The 19,203-nt window shown below is 41.6% G+C and overlaps 1 protein-coding gene across 2 annotated transcripts; it reads left to right on the forward strand.

Annotated features, from left to right (window-relative positions):
- The first annotated feature begins 3,934 nt into the window (after window positions 1–3,934).
- Window positions 3,935–7,053, forward strand: LOC131243952 (transcription factor DIVARICATA-like). Of its 2 annotated transcripts, XM_058243609.1 has the most exons (3): window positions 3,935–4,942; window positions 5,018–5,090; window positions 5,872–7,053. In XM_058243609.1, the coding sequence occupies exons 1-3, from the start codon at window positions 4,609–4,611 to the stop codon at window positions 6,371–6,373; spliced, it is 909 nt and encodes a 302-aa protein (XP_058099592.1). In that variant the 5' UTR covers window positions 3,935–4,608; the 3' UTR covers window positions 6,374–7,053. The 2 variants fall into 2 exon arrangements, with proteins under 2 accessions (XP_058099592.1, XP_058099591.1); XM_058243608.1 differs by having other exon boundaries at window positions 3,936–5,090.
- Window positions 7,054–19,203: the final 12,150 nt, after the last annotated feature.

Genomic DNA, 19,203 nt, shown 5'->3' on the forward strand with positions numbered 1-19,203 from the left:
AGAAGGTTTCAATGATGAATGTCATTATCATGACAATTTTTAAGGTGCAGTTCACTTGAGTTTGGGATATGCTTCAGTTTTGGGTTCATGCCTTAAAAATGATACGTAAAATGGATGGATAGTATAGAAAAAACATGCATCTATGGTGGGCCCTAGTAATTTGCTTTTGTAATACTGGGCACCTTTGAATATGAGATTTGCTTTATTTTTGGCTAAGGGCCTAACATAAGCTTGGAGGGTAGGATACAAACACAGAGAGAAAAAATAATAATAATAAATAGCACTCATGGTTTCAATTGTGGACGACCCATCTCCACTTGTGTTATGGCTCACTTAAGAGAGTAAAATGAGAGAAATAAAAAGACAGGTGAATAAAGAGGAAAAGTTGTATGAAAGATGTAAGCTACATGTAGAGGGAGAGAGAGATTAGAATACTTGGAGGTGGGAATGGGACAACTTGATCCGACTAACTCGAGTTGTCCGACTCGATTCGAATCGAATGGGTGAGTCAGTCCAAACCGAGTAGGCTTCGCCCAATTCGAACTCAAACTAAGTCGAGTTCAAGTCAGTTCGAATTACCTAGTAACTCAACCTGAAATTCAATCCGGTTAGACCTGACTCGATCCGAAACCCAACTCTCTAACCCTACCTGCCACAGCCTACCCCAACTTGATCCTAAAATTTCTCTCTCCCTCCCTCATCCTCCTCATCTTCCAAGCTCGACAACCACCCACCACCATCACCCTTCTCCTCCTCTCTCTCATCTCCAGTCTCTGGGTCTCTGCCTCCTTCATCTCTCAATCCGACTCGGTGCTTCTGATTAGATCAGACTCGATCTGGATTAGTCCAGGCCGGACCGGACTCAAATTGAGTCAGGCATGTTGGACACGGTATCGAGTCGGATCGAGTTTGGGTCAAACCTATTTCAAAACTGGATCAAGTCGAGTTAGCCCTAACTCGGTCCAACTTGACTCGATGCGCAGCTCTAAGAATACTCATGGTTTTAACGGTGGCAGTTACCTCCACATTTTCTTGTGTCTTAGCTCACTTGAATTGCGTTGTTTTTATGTTGTCTTAATATCATTATGTACAACTATCTGATATGGATTCCATCACGTCATTATAGTGGCCCCACTTAGGCTTTGTTGCACAATTTCCCCACTACCATGCTACACAAATAATAGAGGAGAAGTTTGAAGAGGCTATTCCCATTAACTGACTCAAAAGATGTAGATAAAATCTAAGTTGTTTGAGGCATATTTTGGGTGATATCTAAATTGTACGACTGACAATGACAGCATTTTCAAGTTTCCAAAATGCCCTATCTAAATATTTTTAAAAGTAGTTAAAACTATACACCCTACAAAACTAATTTTGGGGACACAAATGTTCAAAAGTTACTTACGTTACATATAACTAAGGTAATATAACTAAGGTATGACTGGCGTGATGCATGTTAAGTAAGGAGGAAATAGAAAGAAAAAGGAGAGAAATTTTAGAGGGATAAGAAGGAGAGAGAAAGAGATGTGTCCTTTGCAACACCTGTTTCACGCCTCGCCTAAAACACCTAAGTTTGCGGGTCCCAACATGTTTTAAGTTTAAATTTGCTTGGCTTGTAAGGTTCTATACTTGATATATATCAGATTTCTAAGTCAAAAATCAGCTACGTTTGTATAACTTAGATGGGCCACACCACATGGAATAGTTGGAATGGGATGCAAACCTCGCATTTGTGTGTGGGCCAACATGTGGTGTATTTTCATCAAAACCCTTAAACAGGCTTAGTTCACTAAGATGAAGAGAAGAACAAAAATCATCCTGATAAAAGACCATATAAGCTGCACCATATCAACTTAGTAGTTTTGGAAGCAAATACTTCATTCCCATTAGCTCGGTCCACGGGAGTTTTTAATCAGCCTGATTTTTTACCGTTCAAATAATGGTCCTCGCCAGATGAACGGTGCATCTTGCATGTACAACATGTGGATCCCACGTAACATTGCATGTTCTCTCATTTTTTAGGCCACATGCAAGGAAGAAAAGTGGGCATGGCTCACCCCATTAGAAAAAGTGAAGGAAGAGTGTTGAATCCAAGCCATTCCATTGTGCAGTAAAATCCTAATATTTTCTGATGGATTTACCTTAGCTTAGCTAATGCTGTCCTATATTCACGAGGTCATAGGTTGCAGTACCACCGTTGTGAAATTTCATTGTGTAGCGTGAGTGGAGTTGCAAATAATAATAATGATAATGTTGTCAGGCTAACTGTGGGGCCCAGAATGTCCAATGGCCACTGGTTGTGGATATTAGGCATAGATAAAGATGCCTTTTATGTAATAAAATCCCAATCACAACTGTGGACGTTTAATCTTCACTGTTTCCTACCATGAAGGAGAACTCTAGTTTTGAATCTGACTTAGTTTTAGGATAATATCTTAATATCCTTACTCTTACTCCAATGGTAGACTTAGGGCCTGTTTGGCCGGGCGAATCCCATTGGATTAGGAGGGATGGGATGGATTTTAAGGTAATGATTGTGGTGTCAGTGGATTGGTTTAAGATTCATGGGATTGCTATATCCCTAGACAAGTTCACTGGGTCTGTTTGGCACGCCTTAACATAGCTCGGGATTTTACCTTCCAATCCATCCAACCAAGGGATGAGATCAATTTTAAAGTAATGATGGTGATGTCAGCATATTGTTTTAAGAACCTTGGGATTGCTTATATGTCAGGACAAGTTCACCGGGTCTGTTTGGCTCATCATGCATATCCCATGATATTGCGATCCCATCCCTCCAAATACAGTGAGATCGGTCCGGCCGAACAGCCCTGAGGAGTTTCAACACCTGGTTGAGGGTTCGAATACCCATAGGAGGTGAAAATCCACTACGGCCTGAGTGTGTGGTGGTGTGTGTGTCTGCATGTGTTTTTTTTTTTTTTTTTTTAGAAGGATAATATCTTAATATAATAAGGAAAAACTGGTGAACAGTGAGGATTTAGAAATCTAGTTCATCCATTTTTATGACCTAATGTTTGTGAGAAATCTAGTTCGTCCATTTTAGGATGTCGGGGCATGAGCCAAAAATAAGACAGATCCAAAACTTAGGTGGGCCGCATAGCAGGAAAAGGTGAGTAAGAAAATTGCTCACAGTTGAAACCTCCCTTAGACTCTACCTCAATGTTTATATGTCATATGAACCGTTCATAAGATTATTCCTAATTAGAAATTTGAAAAATATAAGCTTGATCCAAAACTTCCGTAGCCCATGAATCTTTCATCGGTTAAAGTTCAATCCTCATTGTATCCTGTCGTATGACCCACTTGAGTCTCGGAACTACGTGATCTTATAACAAACACACACAGTAGATTTCTCCAAAACATCAAGGTGAGAACGTTCCAGTGTTGGCAATCCACGTCATAAAAGAGTTAGCGGATTTAATAAATCTAATTTTCCGAGATTTACAAAATCAACAGATTTAGTAGTAGTTTTTATTTTTAATAATAGTAGAGATTTACGGTAGAATGAGGAAGAGACGATACATGACTGGGCCATCTACCCACAATACAGTCATACCATTTGGTTTTCGATTCTAAGGATGGAAATTGTTCAAAAATAAACACTCATCGTAGGATCGTAGCAATCTTTTCGGTGGCCTTCAGAAAGTACGTACAGACAATTTATTTAACGGTCATAATTTATTTATGGAAAGTGAATCAATTCAATGGACAAGATTTTCTAATAGCTACTATTTTTAGAGAATCTACTATATTTTCGACCAGATTGACGGATCTGATTGATATATTAATACTATAATATGTGGTTTTAAGATATGGACGTATCATATTTCAGTGCTTTTGGATGTACTGTATCATCTCTGAAGAGCTACTCCTTCTGTTGCAGTGGCCACAAAACTCCACAGGCACCCAATCACAGCCCACCACCTTTCTTCTCTCTCCGTAAATATCCAAAAGGGCGAGAAGGAAGAAAAGGGTATTTGGATTCATCTCTTCAATCTCTCTCTCTCTCTCAAGACTCAAAGAGAAAGATCGATTCTTTACTGCCTTTTCTCCTCCTTTCTTTCAGATTCTCTTTCTTTCTCAAGTTTTCTCAGTTGGGTTTCTGCCTTTTTGCCTTTCTTGATTGATTTTGTTTGTGGGTTTTCAGTCTCTGGGGTTTTATAGAGGTTTTAGGCCTTGAACTTTCACAAGGAGCTTCATTTCTTCAAATTCGAATATCTGTTTATCTTCTATTCCTAAAATTCTCGTCTGGGTCTTTGAATTTTCTCCCCTTTTTTCTGATTTCTGGAAAATCTGATGGGTGGTTGTAGATTTTCTGTTTGAGCGGCCAGATCTTTCTTTTTCTTTTTTATTTTTATCATTTTGATGATTTTCAAAGGTGGGTCTTTTATAGATTCCTCAGCTGATGCTCATACAAAAGGGGTATTCGGATTCTCTGCAAATGCTCCTTGATTTTATTCTCGTTTCTCCCTTGTAAAAACCACCCAAATCTCTGCATTTCTTATCTGGGCTTTCCCTGTTTTTACCTTCCTTTCCCAATCCGAAATCGCCAGCTAGTCCGATCGGAATTTAAATTACCAAACTCCTATGAATCTAGATATGTTCCTGAATTCCTACGGGCGGGGAATGGCTTCTGATTTTGAAATCATGAAGTTGGGTATGGAATTTCTGTCGCCGACTTCTTACCTTCCTTACTCGAATTGGCTCATTGATGAGAGCAACAGCAGCTGCGCGAATTGGACCTCCGAAGAAAACAAGCTGTTCGAAGAAGCTCTTGCAATCTTTGACAAGGAGACGCATGATCGGTGGCAGAAGATCGCCGCCAGGATCCCGGGCAAGACCGTGCACGAAGTCAAGAAGCATTACAAGGATTTGGAAGACGATGTTAGCGTTATCGAAGCTGGATTGATCCCGATCCCAGGTTATACATCCTCCTTTACGTTGGAATTGGTGAATAACCGAGGATTCGACGGATTGAAACCGCAGTATGCTGCAGGTGCGAAGAGGTCGGCAGGCCGGCCTGACCAGGAAAGGAAGAAGGGAGTTCCATGGACAGAAGAAGAGCACAGGTATTCTTTTTTCAAGCTAAAGAATCTGTTAGTTGCTTGTTTTGTGAATAGAGAATGAAGTTTTCATTGCAATTTCTGGTGGTGCAATTTCAAGATTGCAGGTTTGATCACAGCTTTGCAATAGAAAAGGAATTGTGAAAATCATGATATTGATTGGAATTTGGCAAAATTTTCCATGTGGTTGTTGAATTATGATATTATAAAAAACTAACGGCATGAATTCCAATATATTCTCTTTTCCCAAATTTCGGTGCTGTTGGAAGATGTTTGGTATTTGGGAGCACAATTGGATTTGTGGATTATTTGATCTAGTCAATTTCTGACGTTTACTGGCCATATAGACGCGTTTGGATGTACCCCCAAATCACTAGCGAGGCAGATATTTCAGCGGATTAGATGATAATCCGTTCCATCTGTTCCACCATGCAATGTGGCTGCTGCAATTTTCAGAAGTGCGGTACTTGGGATCCAAATTTTCCTCCTTTTCAGCCCCAGCTTAATATCTGTAATGCAGAAAAACATCTGCACAATTTTTCGGGACATCCAAACGTGGACTAAAGTAAGCAATTGAGTGGATGTTGAGCTTCATTTGCAAAGTGTCCTTCTTGATATGATATGATATGAATTTTCATATATTAGCTGCTACTGGTTGTTTTGCAATTTTATAGCTTGGATTGCAGTAATGGTTCCTGATATTGATATCAGACCTTTATTAGGATTGCTTGTTACTCAGGATTTCACTACTGTTTATTGACATGAATTTCTGGCAATTGGTTTGCAGGCAGTTTTTGCGGGGTCTTCAGAAGTACGGGAAAGGGGATTGGAGAAACATCTCTCGGAATTTCGTGATCACGAAGACCCCAACTCAGGTGGCCAGCCATGCTCAGAAGTTCTTCATCCGGCAGTGTTCGGGAGGCAAAGATAAGAGGAGATCAAGCATCCACGACATCACGACCGCCAGTCTCACTGACAATAGACCTCCTTCGCCATCTCAATCTCCTGCTCTTTCTGTACCACATGGCTCGACTGGCGCGACTAAGACACCAGATCAGTTCTCAGTATTATTCGATTCAAATCCACCCAACAAAGGGGCAACTGTTTTCAGCCCAACAGCATCTCAAGCATGCGGGAATTTTTTCTTGCCGCATCATTATGGGATAACTCCGCATGAAATGAAATTGCAGACACAAAGCTTCCACAGAAGCCTCCTTCAAGACCCTCAATCTGGGCCCCAGAACATGGTGTTTCAGCTGCAATCTTCACACCACCACCCTCATGGATAATGGGACAGTGGTTTGAATTCTTAGATGGATCAGAAATGTCGAATAGAGTCCGTTCTTTTAGGTTGATTGATGCTCTATCCTTGCTTTTGTCCTAGTCTTTTTATGTGAATATGTCGACGGGGACTTGAGTAGTTCGTACTTCATAGTTTCCAGACTTCTGAGAGGGGAATGAAATTTGATCTTGCTTGAATTCCAAACTCTTCTACTCGGAGATCAAGAAGGGGAGATTTTAGAATGAAGGCTTCATGATATTGAAGTTTTCCCATGAATTCGAGTTCTCTTTTTGATCAAACATGTCAGTATTGAAGAGGATTATGCGGGTGTTGAAAAGAGCATTTTGCTTTGTAGGCAGATTTCAAGATGGGTCTCGCATCTTATGTGTATCTCCATTTTGTGCTATAAATCTCAACTTTCGGCGAAAACATGGGTTTCCACAATCTCTCATTCAACAAAAGAAGTTGGGGTTACAAAGTCATGGAGAATGCCCAGACTGAAGATGGTACTGTTCTTGAGGTATGCGTCAGAGGCCAGCTCATCTGTAATTTCCTTTGGTAGACCGTTGAGAGAGAGAGTAGCAGCTGTGGATGGGCTTGTTACTAAGTTGTTTATATTAGTTATTTGAACATCATCATACTATATTTGAATTCCAAACAGGCTTGAATCTTTGGAGCTCTGTCTCACTTCTATCTGTTTTGGTTTGTGAAATTTTTATGTTTGCTTGCATATCCTTCCCGATTCTGTATTCTGTTATGTTAAGGTAGTGTTTGGAAGCATACCCAAATTCACATTTGATTGAATCTGTCAGTAATATCCCGAAATTGCAGTTTGTTTGGATTGAACTTACCATATGTTTCCAATGGCACATGAAATGCAACGACAAATGCATGATCAGTTCTCCACTTTCATTTCAAATTTTGCCCAAGACGAACAAAATGTAATTTTGGGCAGGAAAGCATTCCCCACCAAGACCCGTTTCCTGACTCAGTACTTCTAACATACAGAGCAGAAGATATTTAAGCAGATGGGTATCTTCTTTCTACATTCCAATGTCTGAAATCCTGCATTTCCTTGTTACCAGAAACATCCCACATGAAACAAACATCTCCCAAATTTTGGTTTGTTCTCCAAATTTTGCAGGTCACATCATACCACACAAACTCAAGTTCGGGAAAAAGACTAATGATTCACTAATCAGATTAACATGGATTGGTTTTAAAGTTGGTGGGGCATGATGCGATTCTTAGAGTTGGTTTCAGCACCTTTCCAGCCATTCATTAGACTTTATAAAAATAATAAATTAAAAGAAAAAAAACGAACACCATTGTTCAAATCACACATGGAGGCAGAATCATCTGATTCCCAATCCAACTTGGCTGACTCACACAGCATTCTCTTTGATTTCTATTATTGCTTTCCAATTGCTTACTTTCCTTAAGACTTCTTTTCCAGCATCTTAAGGTTTATACCCCCAACATGGCCTAATTGACTGAGCTTGACCACAAAACCTTAGTCGGTTCCAACTTCACGTTCCACTCACTCCAGCATCTCAGTCTTCAATCTCTCTCTTCCGCTCCATCGCTTTTCTTCGCAAGGAAGGCATGCTAGGAAAGGGACTGATCCGAAATAGTTTCATTAGTTGAATAAACTAAAGTGATACTTAGATTAGAGAAAGACCAATGTCAGATTACTTAATTTTCTTATGTTTCTTTCTCCATTCTTTTCGTGCAATCTATGATTTTTTTTTTTTTTGTTGTTGTTTCTTTTTGGTTTTGCTAATCCACGTGTTAATGGCAGATCTTTCTCAATGATCTTAGTCTTCTTGGTCTTGTGTTCCTAGTGTGCGGACCAACAAAGAAGCTGCTCCTGTCTTTTTTATTTTTCAGTTGCATCAGAAGCTTTTTCATGGGAATGCAGGATCTTGCTTTTCCATCAAGGAGAATCAGATCTTTGCCTTTTTCATGATCGACACCGCTTGTGATTTTGCATTACTGAATGGCTTGTTTGTTTGCTCCAAAAAGATCATGAACTCATTTCATGATATTTGGCGTGACCAAACGCACCTGAAGAGAATTATTCAGGTGATTTGTATGAGAGATTGAAGAGACAATTCACAGCTACGTGTGCAAGATTTGAACCACACATAAGGCAGGCCCGACCTTGGACATGTCTTGGTCTCTCATCAGGTGGACCAAACATGTACGAGAAACTTCGACAGCCCGGGGGGGAATATTACCGACGATCTGTCTTCGATGCTTGCTCGTGAGTATCCAAGTGGATGGACTTGATTGGTTCTTTACCCAGAGCACATTCATGGTGGGACCCACCTGATGAGTGGCCTTGATCTCACACACTGTTTGATGTTGTTTCATTGAGATTCTATTGAAATGTGGGGGAAAAACCAACCTGTGGCCTCAACTTAATTTCAGCTTTCATCTAAGTGTTGCTTTGAACTAGAATTATCTTATCAAAATGTTCTGTGCGTTTTGTTAAGTATTTTCTTGTAATTTTAATTCTAAGTTTATTTGCACATATGATCCAGGCCGTTCATCATCTGGGTCCCATCGTATATGTGCTGTGACCCGAAAATGAGACTCATCCAGTCATCAGGACGGCCACTTGTATGAGAAGAAAAAAAAAAAGAAAAAAAAAAAGAAAGAAAGTCGAAAAAAGATTGACCAACTGCACATTTAACAAAAAATGTAGTTCTACCTGATGTGCAGACTGGCCTAATTTTTTGCTAGCTAAACATAAACAGTGGGGTCTACCTGATGAACGGTCTGGATCTTGCACTGAAATTGTTATCTTAGCCTTAGGCAGGCTCTGTAACTTGGTCCCAAGAACATTCATGTCAGTCTCTGTCATAAAAGTTCATCTTTCCAATAGATACCTAAGTTCTCACTTGAAATGCATAGAAAACCAAACTAACTTTCTCTTGCAAGGGATGTATAAGTATATATGCATGTATGGTTTGATAGGTGGTGTACAAATGTACAATCAAATACACGGCTCACGTTCACTAAGAAAGAAATCCAATGGTTGGATTGTCAGCATTGTCCTATCAAAACAACTTTTTGATCAACGGTCGATCAATGGCGGAACCCAAGGTATGACGGTCCAGATCCCATCCACGTGGACCACATCCACATATATTTATGTGCTTGTACTGAATTGTCAACCCATTAACTAGTTGTTTTGGTTCTGTGAGCAGCATGGGTGGAAACAAACCATATATGCATCATTTATAAAGTCAGGAACCTACTCCATCATGGCCCACCAGCTTTTTGCTGAGAGTGAATGAGTGAACGACACGTAGCAATACAACCACCCCATCTGAGTAGTAAGTTCCATTGCTATGATACTATCATTTCATTAGCACTTTGTTATTCTTAATTGAGTTGTTTATGCCACTAATTAACAAAAAGGCATACACAAACATTCAATTTCTATTTGCTTGTTGGGTGTGTTTTGTTTTTTCTTCCTTTCATTGTTGGTATGCAAGTCTGCTAAGGCACACGCCACTATATATGCTAGCGTGGCAGACAGGTGGAATATCCAAGCCATCCATTAGAAGGGTAATACTATGTATATATCTTATGCCAAAAGTTGGATGGGTCCACTTTTGAGGTGGTCCACAATAGAATAAATGTATGGTTGGGAAAAATTATCTGATTGTTTCTAACCCGTCCATTTATATCTATTATCATGGCATACCTACTGAGTGGACCACCTTATCTTTCGGAAGTAGCGTCTGTATGGTGAGGTCCACATGGTGGATGGCTTGGATATTGCACCTGTCTGCCATGCTGTCTTATGTGGTGGCGTGTGCATTAGATGACCTGTACACGCGTGTGGGCTTAACAAAGCTCTGTTACTACGTACGAGAGTGGATTTGGTGAGGCCGGGGAAACACCTACCTCGGCGAGGCCGTGAATGTAGGGCCCACCTTGATGTATGTGTTGTATATCCATGCCTTCCATCCGTTTTTCTAGATCATTTGAAATCATGGACCCAAAAACTGAAGCATATATAAGTCTCATGTGGACCACATCACTGGAAAAAGACCTGGATGAATGGAAAACAAAAACTCTCTGTGTTGTGGTCAGCATGTAACATGGACCTGATTCAGAGGATAATGTACTAAAAATGATATTTAAAAACGGATGGACGGCATGGATATACAACATATAACCAAGGTGGGCCCCACCGTCACAGACTTACTGAAGTCGGTGTTTCGCCAGCCTCACTAAATCCGCGTTCGACCATTGCTGCTCAGCTGCTCTGTTGAGAGGTATCTGATCCTCGGCCCGAGCAAACGAGTTAGTTTTGAACTGTATAAGTGGGGCCCATGGATGAGTGATCTGGAATGTTGGTCTGACCTGTCTGGCCATGGATGGACTGCGTCCGGAAAATCATCTTGATAGGGCGATCTTTACCTTTGGATCGGTAGCCAGCAGCCGGAAGGTCACCGAGAACCATCCATCTTGCAGCCCGCCATATGGATAGCCTGGATCAGCAATCAAGCCACAGTGGTACAAAACCAACGGCTGAGGATACTAAACATCTCCTCGATCAAGGACCAGAGCAGCTCTGTTGGTATAGTAACACTGGTGCAGTTGCAATGCAAGGAACAATGATGAAAGACTAGTGCCCACCCCATGTATCAGTGTGGGGCCCACCCAAAATGGGTGGGAGGAGGAAAGGATTCAAGGCAACATGGCCAAAACGATCATTCCTATTAACCTTTTGTGTGAGGTAAATGACAAAAATACCCCACTTTCTTTATTGAAAGAGGCTCCCTCTTTTGCAAGTTGCATTGGAAAAGCACTTTGCCCACTTTATTCTAATTTTGATCTGTTTTAAGTTGATTAAGACCACATACATGCTCTCACACCTTTTTTTTTTCTTTTTTCTTTTTTCGAAATTCTCCAGTGGGACACTTTAGATTATCCAATCGATTGATCTGGACTGTCCAATGGGTCTAACACAAGTTTCCTAGGATACCATTTACATATCACATCAATCTGACCATCCTAACAATTTGATCATTAGCCTTTAATATGGACGGTCGAGATTATTTTAAAGAAAATAGGTCTGATCAACTGCTTGATTTATCTATTTGTTTGGACCATCATGGATTGATTATGGTTCTGAAGAGTCACTTTTGTTAGGCAATTGTAACCGTTCATTATATGGGTCGGAAAAAGGATGGATATAAATAATAAGAACAAATCAAGGATGAATTGGCTTATCTTATCAGTGTGATTTTTGCATGATAGTCCATTCAATGTGTTCTGGACTTGATAGACGCTTCAGATAGAGCGATTGGACTGTCCAAGTGGCTAAATGCAAGTCGGAGCCTCTCTCTCTCTCTCTACTTTTTAGTCACTTGTTTTGTTCATGGGAGTTGATATTTACATCCGACCCATTTATTGGATGCACCCTTTTTTCGTCACGGTAATTGCAATCCTACAAAGTTGTAGTGTTTTTATATCAAAAGTGGAAAAGAAAGGGTGTGTATAACAAAAGGGTGGATCCTAATAGGGTTTCCTCTTTTTTCTTCCATTTACAATATTCCGATTCCCCCTTCTTCAAATGGGGCCTTTCAGTGGCCCATTTGTTTTGTAAAAGGAAATCTAGTGGCTTATACAGATCTTGGGTTCTATTCTCTAAAAGGCTAATTCACTGACCCAAGGAGATCTGATCACCCCCCTTCTGTGGCTTTTTTTTTCTTCCTATAGGAATTGGAGAGGATGCTCTTCTTTTCAGGTTCCTACAAGTGGGACCCATGGTTTATCACTGGACCGTCCATCTGTTGTGGATCATAATCTAAAAAAATCCTTTACCGGACAACTTAAGCCTTGTGTTTGTGGCCGACTAGAGCTTGGCATCGAACCGAGTCGGATCGGATTCGGTCCAACTCGACTTGATTCGAAATTTGTAGGGTGTGACCCGAACTTGATCAGAACCGGTACCGGATCTAGGTCATCAGACTCGAACAGATCCGAACTCTGCTGACTTAGAACCGATCCGCGTCCGACTCGGTTAGGAAACCCGAGTCGGATCGGATTGGGAAAGGTTCGGATCATTCATTTTTTCAATGGTACGAGAATCATTATTCTCATTATTTCTTATGGTGCGATGTACTTAAAATTTAGTATCAACCCCTAAAATGATATGGAAAAACTGATGAACGGTGTGGATGAACCAAAAAATTCAAGATGGCCCCCACACAAGCTCACGCCAGCTACCACATCTCATGGCTTCCCAAAGAAGTTTTAAGTTCAAGTACAATCTATCAATCGAGTGTACTAACAAGCTGACAAAAGAAAAAAAATAAAAAAAACGTACCGCTTAGCTAACACTAGCTATAAGCAGCCCTAGGTACGTGTCGTGCGAAAATGATCACTAACGCTCCTCGAGTTCCAAGTTGTACGAACGGCTGGGCGTGGATTAAGCTACTGAAGTGATGTCACCAAGTTCTGTGGGCCCACTATGATGTATGTGTTGTATCCACACCGTCCATCCATTTTGAGATATCATTTTAAGAATATGAACCATAGAATGAAGTAGATAAAAATTTGTAGTGGACCCCACCACAGCAAACAATGGGGAGAGTGATTCCCACCGTTGAAACTATCCTATGGCACACCATAATGTTTATTTGAAATCCAACCTGTTCAAGAGTTAAAAAGGACATGAAAGAAGGGAAAACACAGATATCAGGTTGATCTAACACTCTTAGGGCCCGTTTGGCCGGGTGAAATGAAAGGGATTGAATGGTATTAGGGTGGATGGCTTGGATTTCTAGGTAATGATGGGGTTGTCAATGGATTGTCTTGAGATCCATGGGATTGCTATATCCCTGGATTCCTATATCCAGCCTGTTTGGCACGCCCGGCCAATCTCGGGATTAAACCTTCCCATCCCTTCGAATCCCTCAACCAAACACATCACAGGCAAATTTGAACGGATTAGGGTGGATTGGAAGGGATTTAAAGGTAATGATGGTGTTGTCAGTGGATTGTCTTACGATCCATGGGATTGGGATCAGATCACCGACTCTGTGTGGCACGCCCGGCCAATCCCGGGATTTAACTTCCAATCCCTTCCAATACCATCCAGTCCCTTCCAATCCGACCGGTCAAACGGGCCCTTATGGCTTTTCGAAGTTTTTAATGGTGGGCGTCACTGCCCCACTGTGGTGGATGGCTTGGATATTGCACCTGTCTGCCATGCTGTCTTATGTGGTGGCGTGTGCATTAGATGACCTGTACACGCGTGTGGGCTTAACAAAGCTCTGTTACTACGTACGAGAGTGGATTTGGTGAGGCCGGGGAAACACCTACCTCGGCGAGGCCGTGAATGTAGGGCCCACCTTGATGTATGTGTTGTATATCCATGCCTTCCATCCGTTTTTCTAGATCATTTGAAATCATGGACCCAAAAACTGAAGCATATATAAGTCTCATGTGGACCACATCACTGGAAAAAGACCTGGATGAATGGAAAACAAAAACTCTGTGTGTTGTGGTCAGCATGTAACATGGACCTGATTCATAGGATAATGTACTAAAAATGATATTTAAAAACGGATGGACGGCATGGATATACAACATATAACCAAGGTGGGCCCCACCGTCACAGACTTACTGAAGTCGGTGTTTCGCCAGCCTCACTAAATCCGCGTTCGACCATTGCTGCTCAGCTGCTCTGTTGAGAGGTATCTGATCCTCGGCCCGAGCAAACGAGTTAGTTTTGAACTGTATAAGTGGGGCCCATGGATGAGTGATCTGGAATGTTGGTCTGACCTGTCTGGCCATGGATGGACTGCGTCCGGAAAATCATCTTGATAGGGCGATCTTTACCTTTGGATCGGTAGCCAGCAGCCGGAAGGTCACCGAGAACCATCCATCTTGCAGCCCGCCATATGGATAGCCTGGATCAGCAATCAAGCCACAGTGGTACAAAACCAACGGCTGAGGATACTAAACATCTCCTCGATCAAGGACCAGAGCAGCTCTGTTGGTATAGTAACACTGGTGCAGTTGCAATGCAAGGAACAATGATGAAAGACTAGTGCCCACCCCATGTATCAGTGTGGGGCCCACCCAAAATGGGTGGGAGGAGGAAAGGATTCAAGGCAACATGGCCAAAACGATCATTCCTATTAACCTTTTGTGTGAGGTAAATGACAAAAATACCCCACTTTCTTTATTGAAAGAGGCTCCCTCTTTTGCAAGTTGCATTGGAAAAGCACTTTGCCCACTTTATTCTAATTTTGATCTGTTTTAAGTTGATTAAGACCACATACATGCTCTCACACCTTTTTTTTTTCTTTTTTCTTTTTTCGAAATTCTCCAGTGGGACACTTTAGATTATCCAATCGATTGATCTGGACTGTCCAATGGGTCTAACACAAGTTTCCTAGGATACCATTTACATATCACATCAATCTGACCATCCTAACAATTTGATCATTAGCCTTTAATATGGACGGTCGAGATTATTTTAAAGAAAATAGGTCTGATCAACTGCTTGATTTATCTATTTGTTTGGACCATCATGGATTGATTATGGTTCTGAAGAGTCACTTTTGTTAGGCAATTGTAACCGTTCATTATATGGGTCGGAAAAAGGATGGATATAAATAATAAGAACAAATCAAGGATGAATTGGCTTATCTTATCAGTGTGATTTTTGCATGATAGTCCATTCAATGTGTTCTGGACTTGATAGACGCTTCAGATAGAGCGATTGGACTGTCCAAGTGGCTAAATGCAAGTCGGAGCCTCTCTCTCTCTCTCTACTTTTTAGTCACTTGTTTTGTTCATGGGAGTTGATATTTACATCCGACCCATTTATTGGATGCACCCTTTTTTCGTCACGGTAATTGCAATCCTACAAAGTTGTAGTGTTTTTATATCAAAAGTGGAAAAGAAAGGGTGTGTATAACAAAAGGGTGGATCCTAATAGGGTTTCCTCTTTTTTCTTCCATTTACAATATTCCGATTCCCCCTTCTTCAAATGGGGCCTTTCAGTGGCCCATTTGTTTTGTAAAAGGAAATCTAGTGGCTTATACAGATCTTGGGTTCTATTCTCTAAAAGGCTAATTCACTGACCCAAGGAGATCTGATCACCCCCCTTCTGTGGCTTTTTTTTTCTTCCTATAGGAATTGGAGAGGATGCTCTTCTTTTCAGGTTCCTACAAGTGGGACCCATGGTTTATCACTGGACCGTCCATCTGTTGTGGATCATAATCTAAAAAAATCCTTTACCGGACAACTTAAGCCTTGTGTTTGTGGCCGACTAGAGCTTGGCATCGAACCGAGTCGGATCGGATTCGGTCCAACTCGACTTGATTCGAAATTTGTAGGGTGTGACCCGAACTTGATCAGAACCGGTACCGGATCTGGGTCATCGGACTCGAACAGATCCGAACTCTGCTGACTTAGAACCGATCCGCGTCTGACTCGGTTAGGAAACCCGAGTCGGATCGGATTGGGAAAGGTTCGGATCATTCATTTTTTCAATGGTACGAGAATCATTATTCTCATTATTTCTTATGGTGCGATGTACTTAAAATTTAGTATCAACCCCTAAAATGATATGGAAAAACTGATGAACGGTGTGGATGAACCAAAAAATTCAAGATGGCCCCCACACAAGCTCACGCCAGCTACCACATCTCATGGCTTCCCAAAGAAGTTTTAAGTTCAAGTACAATCTATCAATCGAGTGTACTAACAAGCTGACAAAAGAAAAAAAATAAAAAAAACATACCGCTTAGCTAACACTAGCTATAAGCAGCCCTAGGTACGTGTCGTGCGAAAACGATCACTAACGCTCCTCGAGTTCCAAGTTGTACGAACGGCTGAGCGTGGATTAAGCTACTGAAGTAATGTCACCAAGTTCTGTGGGCCCACTATGATGTATGTGTTGTATCCACACCGTCCATCCATTTTGAGATATCATTTTAAGAATATGAACCATAGAATGAAGTAGATAAAAATTTGTAGTGGACCCCACCACAGCAAACAATGGGGAGAGTGATTCCCACCGTTGAAACTATCCTACGGCACACCATAATGTTTATTTGAAATCCAACCTGTTCAAGAGTTAAAAAGGACATGAAAGAAGGGAAAACACAGATATCAGGTTGATCTAACATACTTAGGGCCCGTTTGGCCGGGTGGATTGGAAAGGATTGAATGCTACTAGGGTGGATGTTATGGATTTCTAGGTAATGATGGTGTTGTCAGTGGATTGTCTGGAGATCCATGGGATTGCTTTATCCCTTGATTGCTATATCCAGTCTGTTTGGCACGCCCGGCCAATCCCGGGATTAAACCTTCCCATCCCTTCCAGTCCCTCAAACCAAACACGTCCCAGGCAAATTTGAACGGATTAGGGTGGATTGGATGGGATTTAAAGGTAATGATGGTGTTGTCAGTGGATTGTCTTAAGATCCATGGGATTGGAATCAGATCACCCACTCTGTTTGGCACGCCTGACCAATCCTGAGATTTGACTTCCAATCCCTTCCAATACCATCCAGTCCCTTCCAATCTGACCGGCCAAACGGGCCCTTATGGGACTTAGATTGGGTCCTGCCATAGCAGGCATGATGTGGCTGGACTTGATTTAACTCATTCTTTGGATCTTGCCCTAAAATGATCTCTCCAAATGGATGGACGGCGTGGATACAATACATACATCATGGTGGGGCCATGTACCTTTGATCTCATTTGAGCCGTTCGTACAACTCAGAGCTCGAGGCACGTACGCACTTGTCTTCGCATGACACGTACAGCCTATCAGTGTAGCTGGCGTGAGGGATGCGGATTAGCTACGTTGGAAGCGGATTGCGTACTGAGTAACCTCTATGGGGTCCACCGTTATTTATGTATTTTATCCACTCCGTTCATCCATATTAACAGATAATTTTAGGACTTGAGCCCAAAACGAAAGCATATAAAAATCTCAAGTGGACCACACCACAAGAAACAGTGTGATTGAACCTTTACCATTGAAAATTTCTTGGAGGCCACGGAAATTTTGGATCAAGCTGATGTTTGTGGTTTCTCTTTATCCATGTTTTTGTAATCTTACCAACGTGTTGGAAGACAAATAAACATTATTGTGGGCCTTCGGAAGGTTTCAACGATGGAAATCATTATTCCACACCGTTTCTTGTGGTATGGTCCACTTGAGCTTTGGATTTACTTCAAATTTGGGATCAACCCTTAAAATTAACAGGAAAAATTGATGGACGGTGTGGATAAACCACATACATTCACAGTGGGCCCAACTGAGTTTACTCAGTACAATAAAAGCGTATAGGTGTAACTCAATACGCAATCCGATTTCTAATAATTACATATACAACAGGTCTTAAGTCCAGTGGGTTGGACCGTAAGTTACGGTACAACTAGTAGATAACTTTCAACCTTTCATGTTTGTACAGCATCCAAACCATCCAATAGGTTGGCACCAACATGATGATCACCTTATAAGTAAAAATTCCATATCGAATCATCAGGTGGACCACATTTACATTTTTCTATTCATCAATTGCTACACATTGTTCTCATGTGTGGCCCACCTGAGGAGCAGAAAGGGTTGATTTCTGCACCAGATGAACCCCATGATGGTTCTAACTTCCAACCTAGTAGATCTGATTGTCTGACTTAAGTTAGGGTTTAGTCTAGAATCATTCAGTTATGGACTTAGGGAAAAGAAATTTAAAAAAAAAAAAAAAAAGCATACCTGTCTTCTTTGAATCAGGGACGACCGAACTCGTTGCTGTGGGGTTAGAAGAAGAGAGGATCAAGGGACGGCCGGACTTGTTGCTCTGGGGTTAGAAGAAGAGAGGATCGTTCAACGAGTAGGGTCAAAAAGAAAGAGGGTAAAAATTCGTTCGATGGGTAAGGTAAGAAAGAAAGAGCGGTAAAAGTATGAGGGTAAAAAACTTAAAAAGTTATATATACCGCAAGTACCCGTTCCGAATCGATTAGGATCGGTTCGGGTCGGATCCATTTGGTTCGGGTTTCGGGTTAGGTCGGTCCGGATGGACCACGATCCGGCATCGATCCGAAAGATGATCGGATCTGATTGATTCTACTCGATCTGCACCGATCCATTCGGTTCTGATCGGGTCGGAACGGGTCTGATCGGGTTGGATCCACCGGATTAGGTCAAGAATGCCCAGCTCCATATGGCCGACCAATGGATGGTTAGATGGAGTCATACAGGGTTGGTTCACCTTCAACTGAAAAAAGCTCCAAGATTGGTGGCTAGGATCGATCTGACTCAAGCCGAATTGTGCCAATCTCAGCTTAGCTCAATCCCACTCTAACTCTAGTTTGAGCTCACTTCGACCTGATGGTTTGAGCTAAGTCAAGCTTGGCTTGAGTCGATGCAAGTTGAGCCCAGCTATTTTTAGTAACAACTAAACTTGCATGCGATCAAGACAAAAGAGAGAAAGGGACAAAGCCACAGGGGAAAAAAGATTGAGGTAGTTGTTTGCGGGTGGGATTTGAGAGGAGGATGGGGATGAATTTTTTGTAAGGAGAGAGAGGGGGAGAGAGGGAGGGTTTCCAACTTTCAAAAGAGAACGATGCAGGCAAGCCCTACTCATTCTTGGGTCCTTACTCTTGCACGGGTGGTAGACTCCCGGGAGTTTCAACTCCTGGTCAAAGGTTCGAGTACCCACAGGTGGTGAAATTCCACCAGCGTGAGTGTGTGGGGTGTGTGTGTGTGTTTAAAAATTTTAAAAAAAAAAATAGCCCTACTCATTCTTGAAATTGACCAAGAGGTGATATAAGTTGTTC

This window comes from Magnolia sinica, chromosome 4 (genome assembly GCF_029962835.1).
Source record: "Magnolia sinica isolate HGM2019 chromosome 4, MsV1, whole genome shotgun sequence".
NCBI classification, from domain to species: Eukaryota; Viridiplantae; Streptophyta; class Magnoliopsida; order Magnoliales; family Magnoliaceae; genus Magnolia; species Magnolia sinica.